The sequence below is a fragment of the Phalaenopsis equestris genome, unplaced genomic scaffold (assembly GCF_001263595.1).
Source record: "Phalaenopsis equestris unplaced genomic scaffold, ASM126359v1 Scaffold000445, whole genome shotgun sequence".
In the NCBI taxonomy this organism is placed as follows: Eukaryota; Viridiplantae; Streptophyta; class Magnoliopsida; order Asparagales; family Orchidaceae; genus Phalaenopsis; species Phalaenopsis equestris.
In genome coordinates, this window is record NW_018164886.1 from 178,028 (window position 1) to 205,141 (window position 27,114).

Below are 27,114 nucleotides of genomic sequence, written 5' to 3' on the forward strand. Positions count from 1 at the left end.
ACACTTTCAACTCAACTTTCAACTCGAAGATTGAAACAAAAAAGGAAAATAATTCCAGCAAGCTCTAAATCAAACAAAGAGCAAGGGCAAATGCAGAAAAGTTGAAAAACATTAAATGATCTAGAAGATCTGCACTAGTTCATTTTTTTAGATTTGCCTTGGCATGCATGTGTAAAGCAAAATGGTATGCTTAATCAAATAAAAATTTTCACAATTCCTAAAACTTACAAAATAAAGCACTAATGTACAAATTGTGTCAAACGTTATATCTTGCAAAAATTGATGGTGGCGGGTAGAGATGTCTTGAGCTTGAGAATATCTGGCAAAAAAGTGATGGTGCACCAAATCGACCATTAAGCTTTCTTAAACGCAAACACCCAGACACATGTAAACACATAAGAATTGTGTAGTATGTATGTAAATTTTTCTAGAACTTACATCTCATATAACAACCATGCAATCTGAGATAATTGGAATGATTATAAGTTTTTGAAAACACATGGATTTGAGTAGCTCCAAGTTATCTTTTATTTTCATTAAAGAGAAATATACATGATATTTTGAAGTGAAATAATGGATTCCAAATAAAAATCTGACAATATATATTTTAATTTCACTGGAGACAGTATGAAAAATTTCTGTTGAATTAAGAGCATGGACTAACTTCTGAATGATTCTAAAATAAATTGTGTACAAGAAGATTCAAAAACTAAATTAAATTTTGGAAAGATATTTCTCCTTTCTATTTTGATCAAACTCTCAATCCTTCTTAACTGCATTCAGTATAATTGATGCAGCATTCATGTTAGGGCAACATTTTTCTGTAATGTAATTTAAACCCTGAGGGCAGAGCAGTTTAAAGATTTGCTCAGCTGCAGCGATATATTATGCTCGAGCACCTTCCTCAAGAATAATTTTGCTAGAATTCAAAAAATTAATCAAGAACGGACTCAGTTTGGAAAACTCCTTCCACGCCTCGTCGAAGAAGAGCAACTTCGCCATGCTGTTCCAGTCGATTGCCTTGGTTGCCTTCACTGCCGTATCACCATGCCGTTCCATTCGATCTGTTTAGCTCGAGCACCTTCGCAACTTTGCCATGTCATTCCGCTCGAGATCTGGAAATCAGCGAGGGTGAGATCGGGAGATTGGGAGGGAGGAGACTGGAAGGAGAAGTACACGGTAGTAAAATTTTTCCCAAACGAGATGCCGGACGCGGGGTTGACGTTTAGGATGAATTGAAGATGCCGGACGAAGGGTTGACGTTTAGGATTAAATCATTCGAACAACCAGTACAATAAACACAAAATCTTGAAACTGGCCCCAATTAATATAAAAAACCCAAGCGGACGCAACAGTTAGGTTGCGTTTTCGAAAAGACACCGCCGTAGCCTCGATTTAAACCCAACACATCGAGCGCCTCTTTGTTTCCATGCTGATTTATCCCTCCGTCCTCACACCGCCGGCGTACTCCAGGAGCACAAATCGCCGCCACCTTGTTTATTTTTTCCGCCGCAAATTTTCAATTTTCTACAGAAATCACCTTACTCCATCACCAATCCCCTTAACTCGAATTATGAGCTCTCTTGACGCCAGCAGACATCGCGCCTTCCAGCTACGGCAGAACCCGCTAACAGGAGAATCGGAATGGATCGTCATCGACGAGGAAGATGAAGATAGTGTTGATGTGACGGCACTTTCTGCTTCACGCTCCGTTCTTGCTGCCACTTCCTACCTCGACATGCTCAACGACTCTCGCCGTAATCGTGCTTTCCGGCTTGCTATCGAGAAAACCATTACGGATCCCTGCCATGTTCTGGACATTGGGTGCGTCTTCCACTTCGTCATAAAAACTTGAACTGTTGTCTGCCTTTTATTTGAATTTTTTGTTGAATCTGTACTTGCTCATGTTTACTTTGCAAATTTTAACCTGGGAATTTATTGGGTTTGCTTGAAGTGCTGGGACGGGCTTATTGTCAATGATGGCAGCTCGAGCAATGATGGGGAGTCCTGCACGAGGGAAGGCGATGGTTTCCGCGTGCGAATATTATCTTCCCATGGGCAAACTAATGCAAAAAATTCTTCGAACTAACGGAATGGATAGGATGGTGAAATTGTTTCATAAGCGCTCCGATGAGCTTCAAGTTGGAGAAGACTTAGACTGTCGTGCTTCTGTGCTGGTAAGCCGTTGCCTCAACTTTTTTTATTTTCATGTTTCATCGGTAGATAATCTGCTTTGGCTGCAAAGCGTAAGTGCTGCTATCCAGTAATTTGAAGTTGAACATAGGCTTCTACTTTAGCTTCTGAGATGCTGAATATCATCCAGCGAGCTCGTCGTGAGTTAAGCGATTCAGATTGTACAATGTTAAAAGCTATTCTGGATCACTGGTGACTAGTTGGAATTAGTGATGCTGTTATTGTTTCATTACAAACTTATATAAGGGAAAGGGACTGAATGAGTCATACACTCCCTTAAAAAAGTTGCTCTCTTGCTCTTCTATGGTTTTTTTTCCTCGCCCCTCCTCCCTTTTTCCCCTTTTCTAGTTTTTTTGCCCTAGAAACCACACTCTGCTATCTTATCCTCCCTACACTCCTACACCCGGCCAAGAGGGTGCCGCCTCTTTGCCTCCATGGATCTCTCTTCTTTCCCACCTCTTCCATTCATCCATGTTAATTGGAAGGGCCTTCTTTCTTCACACTTGTCGAACACTTTCTTTTTCAACCTTTCTTTTATATCTTGCACTGAAAATAAGGTAATCTTCTCTAATGAGAAAATATATGAAGTATCCAAGTAATGGAACTTGGCTCTTATAATATCTCGAACTCTCATTCATCGAGATATTGTCTGCTTTGGCATAATGACCTCATGTTTTTATCCATTTGCTGTAACTTCTCAGGAGGCCATCCATCCAAAAAATACACTTGCACGAGCACACTTAACTTTAGAGTTTTGATGAAATTTCAACCGTTTCAACAAAAAGAACCTCAATTTTTAAGAGTTTAGCTTCACTCTACTTAAGGTGTTTCACAATCATTACCATTTAAGTAATTGACGTCCTCGTCAAAGCTCTAAACCTAGAATCATCCACAAAATAGGTAGGATTCTAGATGTGCCCATTGCAGATTTAGGTGGTGGCTCCCACCATGTAGCTACTTATCCTATTTAGAATTCAAGAGATGACTTCCATGGCACAAGATTTTGTTTTGTATGTCATTTAGTTCTCATATTCAAGCTAGTATAATGTTCTAATACTATTTATAATAATCCGAACACTTGTCCATTAAGATATTATTCGTTTTGCCATAATGGCCTCCTAGTTTTGGCCCATTGGTGTAACTTCTTAGGAGGTGACCCATCTTAGGGGGTCACCCACAAGAGCATGCTTAACTTTGGAGTTTTTGATGAAATTCTAACTGTTACACAAAATGCGTCTAGATATAGATGTTTAAGAGTTTAGCTTCATTCTACTTAAGAGATTTCACAACTCTGGTTGGCTATGCTCTCGACAAGGCATTGTTTTATGGTAACCTCTTTCAAGATATTCACAAATTGTGGAAACTTCAAGGTAAAATTGATCTTATATGTTTGACTGATGATTTTTTTCTCTTCAAATTCACTTGTGTGGAGGATTTTGATATTATTTTTGGTGGGTGTCTCTTGCTTTGTGTTAGAAGGCTTTTATTTTCAAAAAATGGACTCCAATTTTAAACTTGTAAATGAGGATTTTAAAGATGTATCAATCTGGCTTAAAGTTCCTAAACTTTCTCTATTTTAGTTTGAAATTAGTATGTCGAATATAGCCAATAAAACCAACATTTCTCTTGCTATTGACCCCCTTATGAAAAAATGTTTTAGGTCATTTTTTGCTAGGTTTAGTGTTCAAGTATCTACTGGATCTTTTCTTTTTGATGTTATTGCTATTACATTGAATGGTAAAGATGTGTAACAACATGTTTTATATGAATGGAAGCCTTTACCTTGCAAAACTTGTAACACATTTGATTATGACCTCAGTTTGCTTGAAATCTCCGAACTATAAACCACCTACAGTGCTGTCCTTATAGCGTTAGAGAAGTTGCTTGCTTATTAAGTAGACGCCCCCACCCACACACACACCTCCAGAAGCCTTAGCAAGCCTCACAATACACCTCTTTTCTCTCTTTCTAAACCACATTCTGCCCTTGACCTTAACATCCTAGCTCTCGTCCCTGCCAACAACAATTCTCCTATGAATAATTCTCCTACTAAGATTATAGATAATTCTTCTACCTCTGATGGCAATCATATTCCTCCTCTCTGTTTGACAGCTGCAATGGCTTCTTCTTCCTCTCCTACCCATGACTGAAACATGATCTGCCCAGCAGATCTAGTTGGCCCCCAATCAGTCACCCTGCCATTACTGCCTAAGTACTACAATCTATAACATAAAATAACAAAAGGTAGACCTAAAGGAGGGATCTCCCACACTATTCCATTATAGTTGTCTTATTTTTCTAAAATGGTTTCTTGGAATGTGCATGGATTCAATAGTGATATCCATATCACTGATTGTAGAAATCTTATTAACAATTACAATCTTGACATTATTTGTTTACTTAAAATCAAATTCCAGTCGTCTATGATTTCGAATCCCTTTTCCCTTGGACATTTCTCTCTCTTTCTGAAAGAAGTTTCTCTTAATAATTTTAATTGCTCCTTGAATGACCACATATGGATCAAGTGGAGCACTGCTTTTGTTTTTTTCTTTGTTTTAGAGATTAATGTTTATTTTTTTTATGGTGAATTGGTCTTCTCTGTTTGCATTAAATTTCTTGTTTCATTTGTTAATACTTATTATCGTGCAGTTAAAAGGAAAAAAAAATTATGAAATTCTATTATGGATCTTGCTTCTAATATATATGATCCTTGAATAATAATGTGAAATTTTAATTGTATCCATACTCCAAAATGAAAAATTGGTGGCGTCTCCTATCCCAAGTAAGTTCTTAACTTCAATACCTGCATTTGAAATTCTAGCCTCATTACCGCACAATGTTATTCGTTCTTATGACGGTTGCACTTAACAAATTTATAACTCTATTAGATGTTTGCTGGATTGAGCAATTTACAATATTCGTTGGTTGATTGACTACCTATATTCTATCTTTAAAGTCTTAGAACCTCTTACCTCTAATCACTCTCCTACCTTGATCTCCTTGGGCAATAATTTTATACCTAAATGTTGGTTTATGTACAAGAATAATTGGTGTAAATATGAGTAACGTCACGATATTATCTTAAATAGTTGACATCACTATGCTGATAGTGAACCTTTTTTTGCTTTTTACAACAAACTCAATAATATCAAAACTGCTCTTAATAATATCAAGCGTAACTTCTCTCATTATATTTTAACATTATTTATGATCTAAAAAATAAGCAATGTCAAACTATGCAAAACCTTAAGCAACGACCTCTTAAGTATGATCTTCTATACAATGCTCTTGAAATACAAAGAAAACTAATTGATGCCACTTCTTGTGAAAGTGATTGGATTGAAAATGGCTAAATATGCGCATCAAAGATGACATTAAATTTCTTTATCAATGAATCAAAATCAAGCAAGAAAGATTTTTATTGGAGAACTCAATATCAATCATGTTTGATACAATCTCAACTTGATATTGTCAGTGAGCTTGTTGCCTATTTCTCTTCACGCCTCAACTGTTTTAATTACGCTTCAAGTGTGATTTCTTAAAATATTCTTGTGCCATACACCCTCTTTGTTAACTATTCAAATCACTATTCATGTGTGATTTCTTATAATATTCTTGTGCCACACACCCTCTTTGCTTATAGATGCAACTCCCTTGTTATGGATTTTACTTATGTGGAAACCAAAAGTATATTTTTCAGCATTGGTTCCAATAACCTGATTCTTTCATCTCCCAATTCTTCAAAGATACTTGGGACACTGCTTGCCCTTTATGCATACAACCTATTAAATGCTTCTTTGCCACATCCAAACTTCCAACCGTATCCAATATTCAGCTGTTACCTTAATCCCCAAGAAGCCTCAAGCACAAATTTTAAATGATTACATGCCTATATCACTTTGCAATACTCATTACAAAGTCATCACCAAACTCTTTGCTAGTAGAATTAAACTTATTCTCTCTAACTTTATTCATTCTATTCGAGTTGCTTTTCTTTATAGAAGAGATATTATTGAAAATATTATTATTTCCAATAAGTTTTTTCAAGGTTTTAATACATCTACACATCCTAAAATTTTTTGTATCGAAATTGATCTCTTGAAAACTTTTGTATGGTTAACAATAATTTTCTTTATGAAAGAATTTCTACTTTTCGTTTTCCTCTTAGTTCATTAGCTGCAAGACATGCACTTCTCATATTTATTTTTATGTGATTATTAATAGTGAACTACATTGATTCTTCAACTCTACTTCTGGTCCTTTATTTCTTCGTATTTTTACTATCTTAATGGGTGTTTTTTTTCTTGATTCATGGATCTTCGTTATAAAGGTTCTATCCATGTTCTCAACAATTACAACATTATCCATTACATTTTTGCTGATGATCTTATGGCCTTTGGAAAGGCTTCTACAACTTCTACTAGCTACTTATCCTCTGTCTTGGAAATATTTAATGATGTTACTAACCTCTGTGCCAATTCTACTAAATCCACTATTTATTGTCTAAATTTTTGAATGAATTATTAAAGTAGCCCATTTGTGACAATTTGGGGTTCAAAATCAAAGCCTTACCATAGGAGTACTTGGGCATAACTAACATTTCTAAACTCAAAGCTGCTGATTGTTCAAATCATTGACAAAATGTAATATTGGCTTAATGGTTGGAAACAGAAAGTCTTAGTTTTGCTAGTCTATTCCAACTGGTTAAATCTACTCTTTGAAATTATCTCCATTATTGATTTAGATCCTTTCCTTTATTATCCCCAATGGCCTAAGAAGGAAACTTCTCTTATTAAAAATTTCATCCACCATAATGATAAGAATAAAAAAATTCATACTTTTGTGTGGAATGTCATCACTAAGTCCAGAGACCAAGGTGGCATTGGTATTTCTAATATGGTAACTATAAATCTCTTGTGCAAATCCAAAATTATTTGTAGACACTAATACTAACTCCTACCTTTTTGAATGATGTCACAACTTCTATGGCTCTTTATGGTTAAAGTTAAAACATAGCTTTTCCCCTTTTTGAGAGCTCTAATGCAAATTGCTGTTGGAATAAAAAAAGGCTTTTCCTTTGAGATAAATTGCAATAGTAAGCTTTCTTTCTTTTTTGATCCTTGGTTTAATGGGATGATGTGGGAGCTTGGGTCGCGGTACTGTAGCAGCTACAATACACCATACTCTTTTTCCTATTTGATCCTGTAAGTTTTATATTTCCTTTCTATTCTAATTCCTTCCTATTCTAATTGCTATTGCTTTTATAAATATGTTGTTTACTTTCTTAGGGTTAGTTTTTTGTATGTTTTGTTTTAGATTTCTGTCAGGACAGCCGTTGGTGTTCGCTTTCTCTTTCGAGAGCTGTATCCGAGGGATTGAGTTGTGCTCCAGTTGTATCTCTCTCGTGTGGTGATTATCTTCCTTCTATCTCTTTCCACATCCCTTTCTCGTCGCTCCCGGTCGCTGTATATGACTGCAACCGGCCACAAGAGTCTTCTGCAGCCCCACCTTCCCAGTTGCCTCCCACTTCCTTCTTGGTTTATTGCCACCCAAACTACACCTCCTCCCTGCTGTCCCAGCCTTTCCGCTGCATTGTTGCTGCCCAGGACAGCCTCCCACTATCCTTAGTGACGTATGGGATCTATCTTTGGCAAACAATATCTCGGGTGTTCTGTGGATTATGTTTTTTTGATGATGACTACATTAAAACTATTTGGATCCTTTTAATAATGTTTAAGTTTAATTCTACTCCATTAGAAAAACCTAATTTAAAACTTTTGCTCAAGTCTTCAGGATTGACCATGGGAAATAATACTTTTATTTCATTCTTGGAGAATAGTTCTTCCTGTAGAAAATTGCTTACCAAAATTCTTATATTCATACTCAATAAAATGAGATAATATAGGGAAATGATAAATAACTTATATAGGTTATTCAATTAGTTATCATCACTAGTAACATTGCAAATTATTGTTGGTGAAGATTCTTTTACTAGTGCTTATCTTTTTAATTGTTTGCCATCAATAATTCTAAAATTTAAAACTTTTGGTCGAAGTCTTACCTAAGCATCCCAAACGCAGATATATCTACACTATTTTACTTAAAGGTGTTTGGCTACTCTGCTTTGTGCATATTATCCCAGATTAAAGAAGTAAATTACATCCAAAAGGTATAAAATTTATTTTTAAGGTCTGTTTAAAAGAAATTGCTATTTAAAAAACTACGGTGACTATTTAAATTTTCTTTTAATTTTCAAAAAGTCAGACCACAAGTTCTCACAACGATCATGCTTAACCAGGTCAGATTGTAAAATGCAGTTTTTTACTGAATTTTTTTGAAAAAGCATGCAATTTTTTTTTTTCAAATGCCACAAAGTGCGGTGCGACGCTGCACTGCCACTGCTCCAATATCCCAAATATACCCTTTGTAGTTACTTTCCTCACCACCAAGGATAGGTGTTATTGTCCCCATACTAAAAAAATATTAGACCATTATGAATGTATCCCTCTTTAAATGTTATATTCTTTACCTAAATCGTACATCCAAGCAGAGAACATTAACCCTTTTTGTGAATATGAATTTTGTGATAATAATAGTCTTACCTTATTGGCCTCAACTGACATCTCTAATTTTATTTGAATATGGTAATATTGATTATGAAGATAATTTATACCTCTTTATGCTCTCAGAGAAAGTTTGAGATGTTGCTTCAATCATTCAATTAATCATTATATTTTGCATCACAAACTATCTCCAAAGTGTCACCCTTACAAAAAGTCTTTCCACCATAAAAATTCCAAATAATATTCAAGAAGCCTTAAAAATTTTAGTTCATAAAGAAACTTGGACCCTTAAAATAAATGGTATGTGGAATGTTTAAAATCTTCTCAAAGGGAAACAAATATGTTTAATTCAAATGGTTGCTCAACATGAAACACAAAACTAATGGAACTATTGACTGATATGAAGCAAGATTTGTAGCATAATGTTTTACTAAAAATCCATGGTTTGATTTTTAAGAAATGCTTGCCTATCTGCAAAATGAATGCTCTCAAGTAATTTTTTATTCTTATTAGGATTGCCTTTAGGCATGAGTTTAATTGCTACATTAATACCCACTTTCAGGTGCAGAGCCAAGATTTATTTTAAGTGGGTGCACAAATTACTCATTTCAGAAAACAACTCTCAACATTTTCCATCCGGGCTTTGGACCTACATTGGCGGTTTTAATTATTTTTTAGAATAATAATATATAAATGATAAAATATGCTGGAAAAAATTACAAAAACATTCAAAAATTGATAAATAGATACTAACATAAAAACTAGAAAAAAAAGACAATCACCTATAATTTCTACCTTCGAGTTTTCATATGCTGAAATTATTGTATAATCAGTTATTTATGAACACATTTAAATTTCATTTTCAAAATATGTAATCAGCTAATTATGCACCCAAGCTTGCACATACGATTATTCAAACGTTTCTTTACAATATTTATAGCTGAGAAAGCTCGTTCAACTGTTGCTGTTGCAATTGGTAATATCAATTCAAGCTTCATTGGTAAGTATACCATTGCATAAACATCATCATTTTTTAGTTTCCATGAATTTTTTTGCAAGTTCTCCAATTCCTTTTAACTTCAAAAATGAATCACTAGATCTCATATCATATAAAATTTTCAAGCTGACCATCTAATATGAGAAGATCAATATTTGTGAAATCAGAAGGACAAAGTCTTACAAGACATTTCAATCGTTTCTTATCAAAAGCTGAAAATGCATCACATGGATTCAACATTTTATACATAGAAGCAATTCAATATTTATTTCATTGAATCTCTCATTAAACTCTGGAAATTGCATATCTATCACAGAGTTAAATAACTCTACTTGATAATGTTGTAAATTTGTAATTCTCTGAGCATAATCTTATTAGGAATAACTATATTATTTTTTAAACAGAATGCGTTTACTTCAATTAAAAATGTCCATGCATCATCTCTCATTATTTGAAGTCTTTGTTTTGAAGCTTTCATGACATCTATAATATCTTGGTCTTTCTTCTGTAATACTTGAGAAAGTTAATTTGTGACGCCCAATATAATTTTCATTAAATGCAATAAAAAATAAAATCAAAATACTGTATAGAATCTAACAATGCATATTCTTCAGTTCTTTGCTCACTACTTGAACCTTCTTGAATTATTATATCAAGAACCTCATCAATAGATTCAAATAACAAAAGTAGATTAGTGAGTGTTCCATAGTGTGACCCCTAACGTGTATCTCGAGCCCGTTGAAGTGAAATTTCTTGATTTAGCCATCTACCTATTGTCAATTCTCTATTTTGTAACTGTTGAATAAGTATATTGACTGGTTTCTCTTTTAAAATATATCTTCATTTACATGAGTTCCCAACAAGATTATTTAAATTGGTAATTATATTGAAAAGAGAAGTAACATGAACATGATTTTTAGCCTCAACAGCCAAGACCGATTGAAGTTGATGTGCAAAATAATGTATGTAATGAGCTGAACAATTATCTTTCATAATTAAAGTCTTCAATCCATTAAACTCACCGGGTATATTTCTCGCCCCATAATAACCTTGACCAAGTAATCGTGCAATACTTAACCCATATTTTGCAAAAAGAGCTTCTATTGTTTTTTTTAAGAGTTGGAGCAGAAGTCTCATTGACATGTATTAATCCAAAAAATCATTCAGTAACATCTCTTTTATTAAAATGAATTGAAACTGGTACTTGTTCTTTGGCTGACACATCTCGAGACTCATCCAATAGAATAGTGAATAAATCATCTCCTAATTTATTAATAATAACTGGTTGGCACTTCAGTTGGCAGCAATGTTGTAAGTCCCCTGGCGTTCTGAGTTTTAGGCTCGCCTCGAATAGCATATATCAACATGTTGTGGACTGCAAATATAGAAGTTCATCTTTAAAAAAAAAACAATAATAACATTTATGGTCTCAACAACAATGACATGTGTAATTTTTTTTGAATTTTAGGAGAAACAATTTTGTCATTTTTTTGGAGCATTTCCTAAAGCAATTTTTTTACATCTTCATTATGGTCTGTTAGAAAATGCAATTTCAAAAAGTTTTCTTGATTTACAAAAACCTAAACGTTAGTCTACTAGAAAACGTGCACAATCTAGCTTGCTGTCAAACATGTTTGATAATCATGATTTATTTGATCAGAAGATTTTGTGAAAGCAAAATTGATATGTTGATATTGATTCATTAGGTCATTGCATTTTTACTAGGCAACATTATGAGCATTATTGAAGTGGCCAATATGAATTAGAAACCTATTCTTATTTTTCCAATTTTAAAATCTTTTATTGTCAAAACTATCACCACCACCTTGAGCTCCTATATCTGGTCTATAAAGATAACAAAATAAGCAATAAACATATTTTTTTTCAATACTACATTCCAACTAACTTTGAATTCATCAAACTAATCAAGTTTTCAGGAAATTATGTTCATGAGGTTGGCAAGAATCTTTTTGTAAGTAAGCTCTACAAATTTGAATGGTAATCTGAATTCCTGGATGTGCTCGCATGTCTTCTAGGTTGACTTTTAAATAATTTCATTTAAAATTTGTATTAAATTTAACAATGTTGATTGTGCTTGATATTTGTCGTTTACTAGTGTAAATTTTTCTTTTAAAATGTCTCCATATTTTAGCTACATTTGGTATTAAATAAATTAAACATAATGTATTTAAAATTTAACCTAGGATAATTTTTTTTAAAAGTGCTATTAAGATTATAATAAAAAGATTCAACTAGTAACTAGTAAGTCTAAAAAAACTGAAAATATTTAGATCTAAACAAAATAAGATGCCTTAGTATAATTAGATGGTTGGGAGGAAGAAATCATTTTCTTGTTGGGAATCCTTTAATTAAATTGTCACTTGTTTATTTGCAATAGTTTAATAAACGACCAGGGCTGAAATTCATATTTCATGGATGATGCGATGATGTTGTGGTATGCATTGGTATCAAGGAAGCTTTTCTTTGGTTTGAACTGAGAATTGTTTTTTTTTTAATTCTCAAGAAATTTCATTATCTCCTCTATTTTTACTTTATTAAGTAGTTATCTACTTGGCTTCCTTTAGTACTTGATTTGAGAGAGAGAGTGAGCCACTGTACTGAAAACAAAAGAAAAAAAAGGAAATTAAAACCATCAAGGGACTGGATAAACCAATCAACATACTGTCAAAATTCATTCAGGAATCATGAAAAAACTTGACATTTCTATTCCAAGCTCATGAAATTGTTGATGAGTAAAAATCTTAGAAGAAATGGAGAGATAAATAGTAGAATAAGAAGCTACCATCTATTTATTTTGGAAGACTACTTACAGTGGATGACGTCTCATTGCCCCAGCGTGGAGGTTTTTGAAGGAGATTTGGGGATGCCTTGTCTGACTGCAGCTACAATTTGGGTAGATAAAAAGATGCGACAAGAGTTTAATGAAGCGGTAAGTAGGGCTTTGAGCTTATAAAATAGATGTAAGCTTAAATATTTTAAGTGGGCCGAGCCAGGGGGGGCAGGAGCCCCCAGTGCCCCACTATAGATCCTCCCTTACCCACTTTATTATATACAATTTCTTTTTTATTTTTCCCTTTTTGTTGGGCTAATTATGACCTAATTTTATTCTTCTTATTCCAGACTCAAAATTTAGGTTATAACCTGTTTTACTTGACTGCCGTTTGTGCAATAATAATACGAAGCGTTTTTTTTTTCATATTTTTTTGATAGATAAACAAATGGTTGATGATTTTGAAATGTAAAATGAATAATAGAAAATGCACTGGTAGATGGTTATATAAAGTTAGTTTCTAAAGATTATAAAGTAAGAAAGAGCAAACCTTTGATTAAAAATTAAAATTTGTTGAAATGGATTTATGTTGATTAAATTTGATACTTCATACAACACTCTAAGAACAAATGAGAAATGACAAATCAGAAACTAAGGCACAATAGTCGGATATGGCTAATAATGATATTGATGATTACCATAATAGAGCAATGTGAGCAAAAAATTATTTGTTAAATCAAAATTTAAATAAGCCTGCATAATATTTTAGTTTCATGGTTATATGATTTTTTCTTTCTTTCTGAACCTGCAGGTTAGTGAAATTCTGGACTCTGAGTTGCTAGGTGAAGGATTGATATCAACACTACAACATGCACATGATATGCTGCTGACTACTAATGCAAAAACTGTTCCATATCGCGCCACCACTTATGGCCAGGTTTTGTTGCTTTTCTTTTGAATTTATCATAAGATTTCGTATGGTATTTTCAATGGATTAGTGCTTTATAACACATAAGTAATTATATTTACCAATTACCAATTTAACTAATTTACAACCAATTATAACACATAAGTATTAATTACCAATTATAAGCATTACTTTAAATGTCCTTGACAAATGCTAGGACTCTGTCAACTACTGGCGCTTCAGATCATCTTCTGTGCTTGTTATGGGTATAACTGTCTAGTAGGAAACATTTTTTTAAAGTAATGACACTGTCAGATTGCATACACATCCCCACCTTTTGAGAACAAAAGTGCGATAAGCTGACGAAAATTTATAATGTGCAGATAGGGCGTCAATTTAAAGCATATTTCTTTATTTTTCCATATATGCATTTTAATAAAAGAATCAGTAAAATTAGTACTTTTTATTAAAAAATGGATGAGAGCTCAAGTATTTTAGCCCTCTTTTTGGTCTTCACTGTATTTTTTAGTGTATTATATTAAAGAAGTTTATGTAGTATCAAATTATCATGTTGGGATTTATGTTTGAAACATGTTCAACCCACTATGCACTTGAATTTAGTTGTTATTGAAATTTTTAGAATACCCTATTTTTATTATGTGCTTTCTTATTCTGTTAAATCATAATTTACTTGACTATAGCGTTCTAAGGTTCCTAGAAGGTGTGTATGAAGTGGATTTAGCGGGGTGGGGGCTGTAGAATAGTAAGGGAATGATATTATGCGAGGTAGATGGAGTTTTTATGGGAATGGGAGTTGTTGGCTGCTGTCCTGATTGAAAATAGTGTAGAGAACCACAAAACGACAACATTCATAAGGTGAAAAGATTCACCAACTGTTCATGCACAAGATACAGACACGCCCCTTGCAAAAGAAAGAGGATAGCGGAGAATATATTCTCCTAAACATCAACATAAAGCTAAAGTCCCAAATCAACCAGCATATAACATATATAAAAGTTTCCTAATAGAAAATAACCTAATTAGAAATAGAGAAGTAGGTGAGAAACATAGAAAGGAAATAATATTGTGGTTGTACTAAGTAAACGAGTGGGCCTAGTGGTTGGCACCCACAATCTCGGGATATTCTGTGATCACATGGAACTCCTCATTCACAGGGGATCCACAATCCCATGGATGCTCCCATATCACTATAGCCTATTTTGTGTTTATGGATAGATAATACTTTTAGAATTGTAGGAATGTAGCTGTTGTCGGGCAGGGAGCCTCTTCTTGTAAATATTTGTGTAAAAGCCTTGTAAAATATTGATTAGCAGAGCTATCAATACAATTATGCCGAGGGAATTTCTAGTGAGAAGGCCACACATCGATAATAGCTCATGGAATTGTCCAGTGCTCTATGTTGGTATTTACTAGCAAATAATCAGTCCTTGTTATGGACTATTGCTGATTTTGATGACCTATACTATCCACTAGGCAAATAGCCATGCAGATCTCTTTTGGTAGTTTTTTTTTTAATTTAACATAAAGGTGAGCTGTTTCGTGCATACCATCCATTTCTTTTGTGTTTACATATCTACACTTAAACTTTAATTATTACATGTATACCACCCAAATCTTTCATATCACATCAAAAATACCCCCATTTTAATTTTTAAAAAGTGAAATATGCATTTTCATGCATTGGGAGTGTGGCATGTATGTAAAAATTGAAGTTTAGGTTTTAGATATGTAAATACAAAAGAATTTAGTGGTATTTATGAAATCTTCATAACATAAAAATACTCCAAACAGCACTTTGTGTATGAAGATAATAGTTTAATTTATGACATTTGTGTCTCAACAGTTTGCAACAACCACGCTCTGTACAAACAATCTACACTCATTGCCAGAAACCGGTGAATGTCATTCCATTATTTGTCTCCTCCTGGAAGCCTTGTTTTCTAACATTTTGCATATCCGAAATTAAAAATTGCAATTAATTTTACTTTCACTGGTTATTGAAAGAGCTGCTTATGTTGCATCTATGTTTGTGATGTCCAGCTAGTTGAAAGTACTTTCTTGTGGAAGCTAAATGACTTGCATGGCAATGAAGTTAGAGCATCAGATGGAATCTATCTTTCTCCTGCTGGGTTAGAGAAGATAGTACATGTAAAACTGCAGCAGTATGCTATGCATTTTAATTCACTCTGCAATGAGATACGTCTGGTATAACATACTTGATCTCGAACATTACCGATAATAGAAAGGAAAAAATGATTATTTTCTAATGTTGAAATATCAGCTGTCAGAACCTTTCAAAATTTTTGTATTTGATTTTTGGAGACGCCCAGATAGTCATGGAGAAACTGAAATGTGGATAAAGCCAACAGATGATGGAAAAGTTCATGCTGTAGTGACGTGGTACTTGCACTCATGCATGCTTTGCAGCAAACATGTCAATTAGTTTGTTGTTTATTCTTTAGCGGGCATCTTTTCTGCAGGTGGGTGCTTCAACTTGACCGCGAAGGATCAATATTTTACTCAACGGCACCTAATTGGATTGGCTCTTCTAAATCTGAAGGTATGCCACCACATGGTTCAAATGAGTTAGAATGTTACCAGTTAAATCTAGAAATCAGGCTTTCCTATTTTTGAGGAACGCTTGCATCTTACTTTTTGTTCCTTGTAAATTCTAACCTAACAAGTTTGAGCACCAATCAAATTTGATTGGTGTGTGTATGTGTTGTTTTTAAAATTATTTTATTTTTTTTTTTATTTACTAGGAAGTGAGCATGTTAAAAATAAATTTTCGTTTGTTGCTTTAAAACAAAGAAACAGTTTTTGATATTGCAACAACAACAACAACAACAACAACAAAGCCTTAAATCCCACTACATGGGGTCGGCTACATGAATCCTTTTTCGCCATTGCGTCCTATTTAGTGTCATATTTTCATTTAGTTCTAGTAAGTTAAGATCATTTTTAATACAATAAGCCCAAGTCTTCCTAGGTCTACCTCTGTCTTTCTTAACACAAGTCGAATCTAAAACATCTACTCTCCTAATCAGATCATCAGATGGTCGACGTTTAATGTGACCAAACCATCTAAGACGACTTTCTCTAATTTTGTCCGTCACAGGAGCTACACCAACCCTATCACGAATATATTCATTTCGCAGTTTTTGAAATTGCAATGCGAGAAATTTTACATTTTTTTTAATCTAAGAGGTGAGATATTTTAGAAATAAAAATCAGTCATCATTGCAATAGGCAAGATTTTAAAATTTGCTAATGCAATTGCAACAAATTGAATAACCTAAAGAACAAAGTAAGATAATTGTTTATCAATAATATGACTATATATGAAGCATAGTCAAATGATGAAAAGTTGCAAGAGTATTGATGCTATGTAAAAAAAAAAGTAACATAAAAATGGTGTGAATATATTTTTGTAGTGGTTTGGCCAGTTGGCTCACACTTACTCATCGAGTCTTTTACTCGAGATTTCCACTTTGTACTCTTTTAGCTCATTACAAGGTGAAAAAGCCTCCTTCTTTGATGGACAATGGAGAAACCCTACACCCTCTTCTACTCCAAGTGAAAGGCATTACTCTAGCCCGCCGACTAGTTAGTACAGAACGATTAAACTCTACAAGTCACAAAGGATCCATTACAAATGCTTCCACAAAGTTTTCCAACAAACTAAGATTCGCAACACAATCGATCAAGGAAAGATTTTTTAAGGAATAATATTGACGCGTTTAATCCAAAAAAACAAGAATCTCTTTTTAAAGTTTAAAATTCAAATCTCACTTAAAATATTTTTTTAATCTTTTTCTTCGTTGCTAATAGCAAAATCATGTTTTAGAGTTCTTAAGATGATATTTATTTCAAGTACTAATGAAACAAACTCTAATTAGGCTGCTTATTAAAAATTTGGGTTGATCCAAAGTATGATTATCAAATCATATAATAAGATTAGTTTAATTTGAAATTTTAGTAAAAATTTGATTATGGAAGATTATATTATCTGATTAAGGTCGTGCAAAATGGTCTATTATTTTTACTTTGAATTAATTAGCTTATTGATTCTTGCTGCTTAAATGGTTAATTGTCCACCTCGTCATATAGTACAAACAATTTAATTTTAAATTAATCTACTTCAAGAAAGAAGCATATTTCTGTTCATGGTTTAAACTAGACATGATCTTACAGTTGTGTCAGTCAGGAAGGACTGAAATCAAGCAGCTAGATTAGGAGTTTTCTATAATTAGGAGCTTCTTTATTTAAATTATTTCCAATATCTTTATTCTGATTTATTTGCCTTTTATTTGAATATTTAAATTGAGAATATATATTATTAAGTTACCTAAAATAGAATATGCACTTTATTTTGTACCTAAAATAGATTGTAAAATTATTTTTTAATGAAATGAAAGCAAAGGAAAAAGATATCAAGTCTATTTTCAGAATTTAGGCTATTTTCTCAAAACTTTGACATAATATCAGAGACAAATTTTTCCTCTAACCACCTGTTGTTATTGGAGGACCATCAAGACTCCCTTCCCGCCGGCCTTCTTGCGGGAAGGGAGGAACTATTTCTTTCCCTTCATCCCCTTCATCTTTGTTCGTTTGCCCGGCGGGAAGGGAGGAACTATTTTTTTCCCTTCATCTTCGTTCATCTACTTCTACCCTAGCCGCACCACTTCGCCGCCTCCCTTCCCGCCGGTCTTCTTGCGGGAAGTGAGGAACTATTTCTTTGCCTTGGTCTTCTTGCGGGAAGTGAGGAACTATTTCTTTACCTTCATCTTCGTTCGCCTGCTTCTGCCCTAACCGCACCACTTCGTCGTCTCGACCCTTTCACAGCACGGGGAACCGATCACAGGGTTTGGTTCGACTCTCACAGCACGGTGATCAGGTGATACTACGGATGCGAGAGCTCCCAAATTCGAGCGTAGTGAGGAAAGCAGCGAGGGAATCGTAGCGTATGAAGAGATCTGAAACTCCTGTTACTTTGTCGGTTCGCATGACTCTAGCGCCTCCTCTTTCCTCCAAACCATCTTCTATGGAGCGATATAGTGGTGATTAGAGCATATAAGAAGGCAACGATGGGATCGTCGGCTTACAGAGATTTGATTTCTCCTTCTCTATTCCGCCCTAGCCCTCGCGAGTATGACACCTTCATATCTCTCCACAAATCAGCGACGGGAATGTAGCGTGCACCGAATCCCTCTGTCGTCCTTGCTTTGCCTATGTGCGAGGCCTGCCCGACACCCTTATCTCCCTTAGGAAACCAACGATGGGATCATTACATACAAAGATTTTCAAGGAACTCCCATGTTTTTCTCTCGGCATCTTCGACTGCTTCTTCCATGCTTCATGACCCGTTTCGTCGACTGTGTTCTGCGGCATTTTAGACTGCTTCTTTCGCCTTCAACTGCTTCCCTCAAGTCTTCCTCCGACTACTTCTTGCGAGTCTTCAACTCCTTCCTAGATCGTCCTCGTCGTCTTCGGCAAACCCTAGATCTACGACTTCGACATCTCGTCTTCAAGACTTTTGGTTTGAAGATCAGGGAAGAAATCGTCCTCGTAGTCGCAGGGAGAATCCGTGGCATTTGGATTAGGACGCGGATCATATTTGTAGGCTATGATTGATAGCATTTGGATCGTGTAACTGGATCTTATTTGTGGGCTATGATTAGTAACATCTGGATCAGGACGTGGATCCTACTTGTAGGCTATGATCGATAACATCTAGATCGTGTAACTGTATCCTATTTGTAGGCTATGATCGGTAGCATCTGGATCAGGACGCTGATCCTACTTGTAGGCTATGATTGATAGCATCTTGGTCATGTAACTAGATCCTATTTGTGAGCTATGATCGGTAGCATTTGGATCGTGTAACTGAAAGAGGATCCTTCTTGTGGCTATGATTCGAATTTCTGGACGACAATGATAAAGAAGTTCTTGCTTTTCTTTGCTCAAATCATGTTATGGTTCAGGAGTTGTCTGCGGTACTTCGACATTCTCGGTTTTGGGACTTTCGGCTTCGACACTCACGACTTGATGATTGTTGGTTCCGACAGTGTTATCAGTTTTTATTGGCAAATTGACGCTTCTTGATCAGTCAGCATCAATTTGAGGGGGGTGTCAATTAGGAAGAACGGAAATCAGACAGCTACATTAGAAGTTTTCTATAATTAGGAGCTTTCTTATATAAATTATTTTCAATATCTTTATTCTGATTTATTTCTCTTTTAGTTGAATATTTAGATTGAGAATATGTATTAGAGAATATGTATTATTAAGTTTATGTATTATTAAGTTACCTAAAATAGAGTATGCTCTTTATTTTGTAACTAAAATAGATTGTAAGATTATTATTTAATGAAATGTAAGCAAAGGGAAAAAGGCCTCGAGCCTATTTAGAATTCAACCTATTTTTCCCAAAACTTTGACATTCATCCTATTTTTCTCAAAACTTTGACAAGTTGGACATGCATAGGCCTTGGTATTCTTGCACAAAATAGAAAAAAAAAGTATTGTATTTTGTGCTCAATGTTGTATTAGAAACATTGAGTTGTTATTGTAGATGACACTGAGACAAGATATGAAATACACAATATTCTTCTTTCTAACTCATTGTTTTTTTTATTCTTATATATATATTTACACATGCATATACATATGTAAAATAGAGGCTAGCTTTGGTTCTTGAAATTTAGAAGTTGTTAACAATTGTGATTGGGATGAGTTAATGTCGAGGAGCGTGAGGTTGAAGTTAGGATGTGGATGGTTGTTGAAGCAAGAGCTGTTAAGATCAAGCTTGAGTTGAAAATGGTTATGTCTACGATTTATAGATGAGTGCTAGAGGTTAAGTGATGTATTGGGTTGGAAGCTGGCACTGAAATTGATGGTGGAGTTTGATTGTGGCTCTTGATCTTTGCTGAGAGTGTGCTAGTCAGGTGGCAATTGAGAAATGAAATTTGAAGGTGTTAGGAGCAATCAGAAGGAGGAGCTCAACGACTTTGCTCGATGGTGTGAGTTTGAGGGAGGGAATGGGGAAGAGGATTTGGGCGATCTCAAGTTTTTGAAAGGGAGGATCGGACTTGCACAAGATTGAGGGGGTTTGGCATGAGTGAGGATTGTGGTGGTGAGGTTAAGTATTATATTCTAGTATTTTAATTGTTATAATTTTGAAAAAGTTGGACGAACACATGCAAAAAGGATCGAGGATATTCTCAAGTAATTTTGATGCTTTGGATGCATCACCGTTATCTATTTTGTGAGATGTAAAATCTTTGAGCAGCTTTGATTGAGGTCATGACATGTCATGCTGAAATTGTTACATCACATCTATAATTTGGGGTTGTTGTTGCCTCTAATTAAATTGATTTTGTGGAGCACAAATAGAGATCAACAAGTTTATAGAGGAGGTAGGAGTAAAGAAATGAGTTCTCTTGAAAAACAATATCAGTTGGAGTACATATGCATTTGGTACAAGGATAATAATATATAATATCATTTTGAGTGTGAGAATACCCCAAAAGTATATATAAAAGGGCATTAGTGGAAGGGTTGCCACAGATTAAAAAAAAATAAAATAACAGCCTTGAAGCATGATGGATCACATTGTTATGGAATAGTGATGGGTTGAAAGAATATTGATGAAGATAGATGAGACAATTGATGAGATACTAGATTGCTAGAATCACATCCCGCCAAACTAGAGACGGTTATATGAAACATCAAGTTCTTAACAACGTCAAACTAATGCCAATTTTTTTTCCTTCAATAATTCCATTCTATTGAGATAATATTGAGAACTTTACTGAGTAATGCCATTGTTTGAGCTAAAATTGTGAAAGTTAAGCTGCATAAATTTTAGAGCATTATTAATGTAAAATTTTGATTAAGGGTTAAATTGATCTTTTATTTTATGACGAAAAACTTGAATTATACTGAGAACATTTGATCAACATTTGTGCAAAGAGATCTAAGTAATTCGTGAACAGTCATCAATATAAGTGACAAAATAATATAATATAGGCAAGTGATGCTAGAACTAGGACTTCAAATGTTAACACTGAACTAACTCGAAAGGAATATTATGATAACTAGGAGTAGAATAGGGAAAAGGCTTATAATAATGTTTATTTGTAAACATGATAATAGAACTTGAAGAGAGACAAGGGAACAAGAACAAAATCATGAAGTCTATTAGGAGAAGGATGATCTATTTGATAAGACCATTGATAGAAAGGCATGCTGGAAGAATGGATAAAAGGTACAATTATTGTCAAGTGGTAGATTCTGTGAGTTCTAACCACTCCACCAAATTACTTCCTTAGGCTGATATCCTAAAAGTACACGATGAGATCGATAAATGTTATGAAATAATTATAGGTGTTGATAATATGATGAATAAACAATAAATTAATAGAAACTATGGGACATAACATATCTGAAAGAGATGAATTAAAAGGATGAAAAATGACCTTTCTAAAAATTGTCATAGGGGAACCATTAACAATAATGACAGAATAAAGGACACACTTGGAGAGGGGATTAATTGGTGGTTACCTATCATATGAAAATACTCCCTTAAATCTACAACTTAAAATGTACCATTTGAGACAATTGCAAAGAATTTAGAGAAAGACAATGTGAGAGACTACGAGAGATACTCAAGATTGTGGAATCTATCATAATCTTCTTGAGAGATATTGATAGATTTGGAGGAGGGAGGTAAGGTTGGATTGGTTGTGGAGAAAATTGGGCTGTGGAGAGATAATCAATTTTTTCCATGAACATTTAGGAAGCTGATTGGTTTACAATGAGGGTAGGAATAATAAATACATTGGTTGCAGTCGTCACCAATTCAACCACCACATCCATGACTCCCTTAACCACCCTTGAAATCCACTTTCATTGTTGAAAGTTTAGGAATTGGAGCTTGAGGAGTTGAGAGCTTAGTGATATGAAGAAACCAAGGGATAGTGGTCACGATGTTAGGAACCATGAGATTTATTACTTTTATTGCCCATAGGTGAATTTATTGAGGGATTGCTAATTGGTTGAAACCAAAGAAAAACTTATAGGCCAATTTTGATTCGTCAATTGGATCCGAAGGGGAACTTGCCAGCATAACTCAATATAAACTTGTCTTTTGGTTCTTTGGAGAGTTCATCCAACCGGGTTTGTGGCATATTCCCACCAATATTATGGTAAAGTCATATGTAGATTAATGAATAAGAAATGCACACATAAGGCTTGTGAATAACTCGCCCAACACCGAAACCTTAATTTCTTGACTAGCCTTGCTCAAATAGTCATCTGAGCCTACAAATGTTATTTGATGGTTACCACTAGAGGGGATCAACAACTTCTCCTAGTTCGGAAATTGATCGTTGGTTGGAATATGAGATCATATTTAAGATACACGCCTTCTGTATTTATTAATTTCTTTTTTGCATGTACAATTAGTTTTTTACCTTTTCTTATATTGCCTGAAGATCCTAGATCCATACCTACAAATGAGAAATTTTGATAAGAACTAAAGGTTTTGAAAATTTTCACAAATTCCTCTCATAATATAGGTTTATAAGCCTCATAGTTGACTTTTTTTTACTCTCTCTCAATACTTTTCGTCTTCTCAATCTTCTATGTACTATAGGTTTATAAACCTTATAGTATGTTTTTTTTACTCTCTCTCTTTACTTTTCTTCTTCTCAGTCTTCTATGTAAGATTTTGGTATAAGCTATGAACGGATAAGACAAGATCCAACATTTTAAAAGGTGCTCTTAAAATTTATTCTACTTCATTATATACATTGTATCACAGCCTCTCTAAATACAATAACAACAAGGTTTATCTAACTAAATGTGGTCAGCTAGATGAATCCTTTTTTTCCATTGTGTCCCATTGAGTGTCATAAGTTCATTTAATTCTAATAAATTAAGATAATATTTTATACAATATGCCTAAGTCTTTTTAGATCTACCTCTACCTTTTTTAAACACAAGTCAAATCTAAAACATCTACTCTCTTATCTGGATCAACATATGGTTGACGTTTAATGTGACCAAACCATCTAAGACGACTCTCTCTAATCATGTTTGCCACTGAAGCGACACCAACCCGTTGACAAATATATTCGTTTCACATTTTGTCTCTTAAGTGTCAAGCCACTCATCCACCTAAGCATTCTCTCAACAACACTTAACTTAGTTTTATGTTTCTCTTTTAAGGGTCAACATTCTGTGCCATAAAACATTGCATGTTTTACCACCATCTTATAAAATTTTCCTTTAAGTCTAAACGATACTTTTCTATCACACAATAGGCCCGATGCATTCCTCCACTTCAACCAATCAACTTGAATATTACTAATAACATCCTCACCTATATCACCATCACATTGACAGTAGACCTGAGATATCTAAGTCGCTCACACCTTTTAATGATTTGATCACCTATAGTTACAACTTTGCCACTAGATCTACTATTATTAAAATTACATTTCATGTATTCAGTCATGTATTCAGTTTTAGATTTAGATCTATTTGAACAAAGTTCTTTAGACTCTAATGTAGACCTCCATAATTCAAGTATTTCCTAAACTCTTTCTCTAGTCTTATCCACGAGAAGGAAATTATCAACGAAATGCATACACTAAGGTACATCCTCTTGTAAATGTCCAGTATGTGCCTCCACAACTAAAGCAAAAGATATGGGCTTAAAGCCGATCCCTGATGTAATCCAATTGAAATAGGAAAATACTTTGTAAATCCTTCTTATTTTCGAACAAAGTAACAACTCTAGTATACTTATCTTTAATGACTTGAATATAAGTCATATCAATAGCTTTCTTTTCTAGAACTTTCTAAAGAACTTCTCTTGAAACCTTATTGTAAGCTTTTTCTTAATCAATAAAGATCATATGTAGATCTTCCTTAATCTCTCTACATTTTTCCATTAAACCTCTCAATAAATGTATAAATTAGATAATAGACTTGCCCGACATAAATATAAACCGATTATGAGAAATATTTGTATAAAGTTTTAACCTATGTTCAATTACTCTCTAATAATTTTAATGTATGACCCATTAACTTAATTCCTCTATAATTTTCACACTCTTGTGCATCCTCTTTATTTTTAAATGAGGACCAAAGTACTCTTCATTCACTCCAAACATTATTTTAGTTTTAAAAATAATATTAAAGAGTTATAAAGCCAAGAAACTTTGAAATCTCCTAAATGTTTCTACGCTTCAATTGCGATATCATGAAGTCCTATCGATTTTCCTCTCTTGATTTTCTTTAAAGCTTCAACTTTCCTTTTAGTAATGTGATGGTGAAAATAAAAAGTTTTATTGCTATTAATGATATTAATATCACTAACATCTATTATTTTTCAAAAACATTATTTAAAATTTTTTCCAAGTATCTCACACACCAATGTTAAATATCTTCTTCTAATAAAAATATTTTTTGATTTTTATCTTTAATACACTTTACTTGAGTTAAATATTTACTTTTCTTTTCTCTTTGTATGACTAATGACTAGTTTATACATATATTTTTATACATATATTTTTAATTTTTTTTAGTATCTAGTTTATTATAAAAATCACTAAAAGTAGAATTCTTAGCATCACAAATTGTTCTCTTAGACTAGGGTCTGTTTGACGCAGCTGTGGATTATTTATAATCTGCTGATAAGCAGATTATTCTGATAATCTGCAGATTATCAGAATAATCTGCTTATCAGCAGATTATAAATAATCCACAGCTGCGTCAAACAGACCCTAGTCTAAGAGAACAATTTGTGATGCTAAGAATTCTACTTTTAGTGATTTTTATAATAAACTAGATACTAAAAAAAATGAAAAATATATGTATAAACTAGTCATACAAAGAGAAAAGAAAAGTAAATATTTAACTCAAGTAAAGTGTATTAAAGATAAAAATCAAAAAATATTTTTATTAGAAGAAGATATTTAACATTGGTGTGTGAGATACTTGGAAAAAATTTTAAATAATGTTTTTGAAAAATAATAGATGTTAGTGATATTAATATCATTAATAGCAATAAAACTTTTTATTTTCACCATCACATTACTAAAAGGAAAGTTGAAGCTTTAAAGAAAATCAAGAGAGGAAAATCGATAGGACTTCATGATATCGCAATTGAAGCGTAGAAACATTTAGGAGATTTCAAAGTTTCTTGGCTTTATAACTCTTTAATATTATTTTTAAAACTAAAATAATGTTTGAAGAGTGAATGAAGAGTACTTTGGTCCTCATTTAAAAATAAAGAGGATGCACAAGAGTGTGAAAATTATAGAGGAATTAAGTTAATGGGTCATACATTAAAATTATTAGAGAGTAATTGAACATAGGTTAAAACTTTATACAAATATTTCTCATAATCGGTTTATAACTTCACCTTCATGATCTCCAAATTCATTAGATTCTATATCATCCTCAGGCAATGAATGCCCCCCACAAAACCTGTAGATTGCTCTAAGACATTCAGTTCATCATTGTCAGCCATAATGAAGTCTGTATCTGATCGCGACGAATGTTTTCGGATGAAGTTATGTAGTGTCATTGTTGCAACCACAATATGCACCTATTTTTGGAAAGGATACGACGACATATCACGTAAGATGACCCACTTCTTCTTCCAAACTCCAAATGTTCTTTCAATTACCCCGCGTAAAGATGAGTGACGTTTATTAAATATTTCCTTTCTGCCACGTACTGTGCCACTACCTCGCTTGAAATCAGGAATATGATATCTTGTGTCAGGGTAGGGCTTCAGGTATCCCCTTTGTATGAGATATCCAGCATCGACCAGATAATATTTTCCTGGTACGAAAAACAATGTTATTAAAAAACATTACATGTTAACATATACAAATTGGAAAACAAAACTAACCTAATGGGGGGTGAGGTAAACACTGCGATCTATTCCTAGTAACAAAGGAGAAAATCTGACTATCATGTGCACTCCCTTCCCAGCTCGCCACCACAGAAGTAAAACACATGTTGAAGTCGCATGCAACCATGATATTTTGCATTGTTAAACCACTCCGACCGATGTATGCTATCTTCTCGTGGTTGGGTATTCGAGAATCAACGTGGGTACCGTCAATTGCACCAATACAGTTCTGTTTAATTGGCCGTTAGAGAGTAATAATATTGTTAAAATATAGAATGTAATAAATTAAAAACACTGATAGTTACCTTGAAATATGACATGTATCGTGGATCTTTGGCAATTTGTTCTGGAGTGGTAGCAAATGATGGATCCTCCGATTTAATTATTTGAGCTGCTAAGCTAAGAAGTGCTTGTATCCCTTTTGAAAAGTAACGACTAATTGTTTCGGATGAATGTTGAAATCTTTCCATAGCTCCTCGAATTGACTCATTCTGTGACAGAATGTACAGTTTTAGCCAATACCTCCCTACACGTAGTTTTAGAAGAACCCTGGAGGCCGTGATTTACACATAACTCGTGCAGAAGATCCATAAAAATAGGTGCCGCCATTCTGAAAATATTTCTGAATCTTATTGGATGGTCATAAAGCATTTCACCAACCCATCTATCTCCAACAAAGGTGGATGTCATGCAGGGAATGCGAGTAGT

The 27,114-nt window shown here is 33.9% G+C and overlaps 1 protein-coding gene across 1 annotated transcript in view; it reads left to right on the top strand.

The window, feature by feature from the left end:
- The first annotated feature begins 975 nt into the window (after positions 1-975).
- Positions 976-27,114, top strand: part of LOC110027779 (protein arginine N-methyltransferase 7) — a 79,892-nt gene continuing 53,753 nt past the window's right edge. The window contains exons 1-6 of the mRNA XM_020729332.1: positions 976-1,824; positions 1,955-2,177; positions 13,356-13,481; positions 15,513-15,677; positions 15,754-15,872; positions 15,953-16,032. Of these exons, the coding sequence (XP_020584991.1) occupies positions 1,430-1,824; positions 1,955-2,177; positions 13,356-13,481; positions 15,513-15,677; positions 15,754-15,872; positions 15,953-16,032 (1,108 nt within the window). The 5' untranslated portion in view covers positions 976-1,429. The remainder of the gene's footprint in view (positions 1,825-1,954; positions 2,178-13,355; positions 13,482-15,512; positions 15,678-15,753; positions 15,873-15,952; positions 16,033-27,114) is intronic.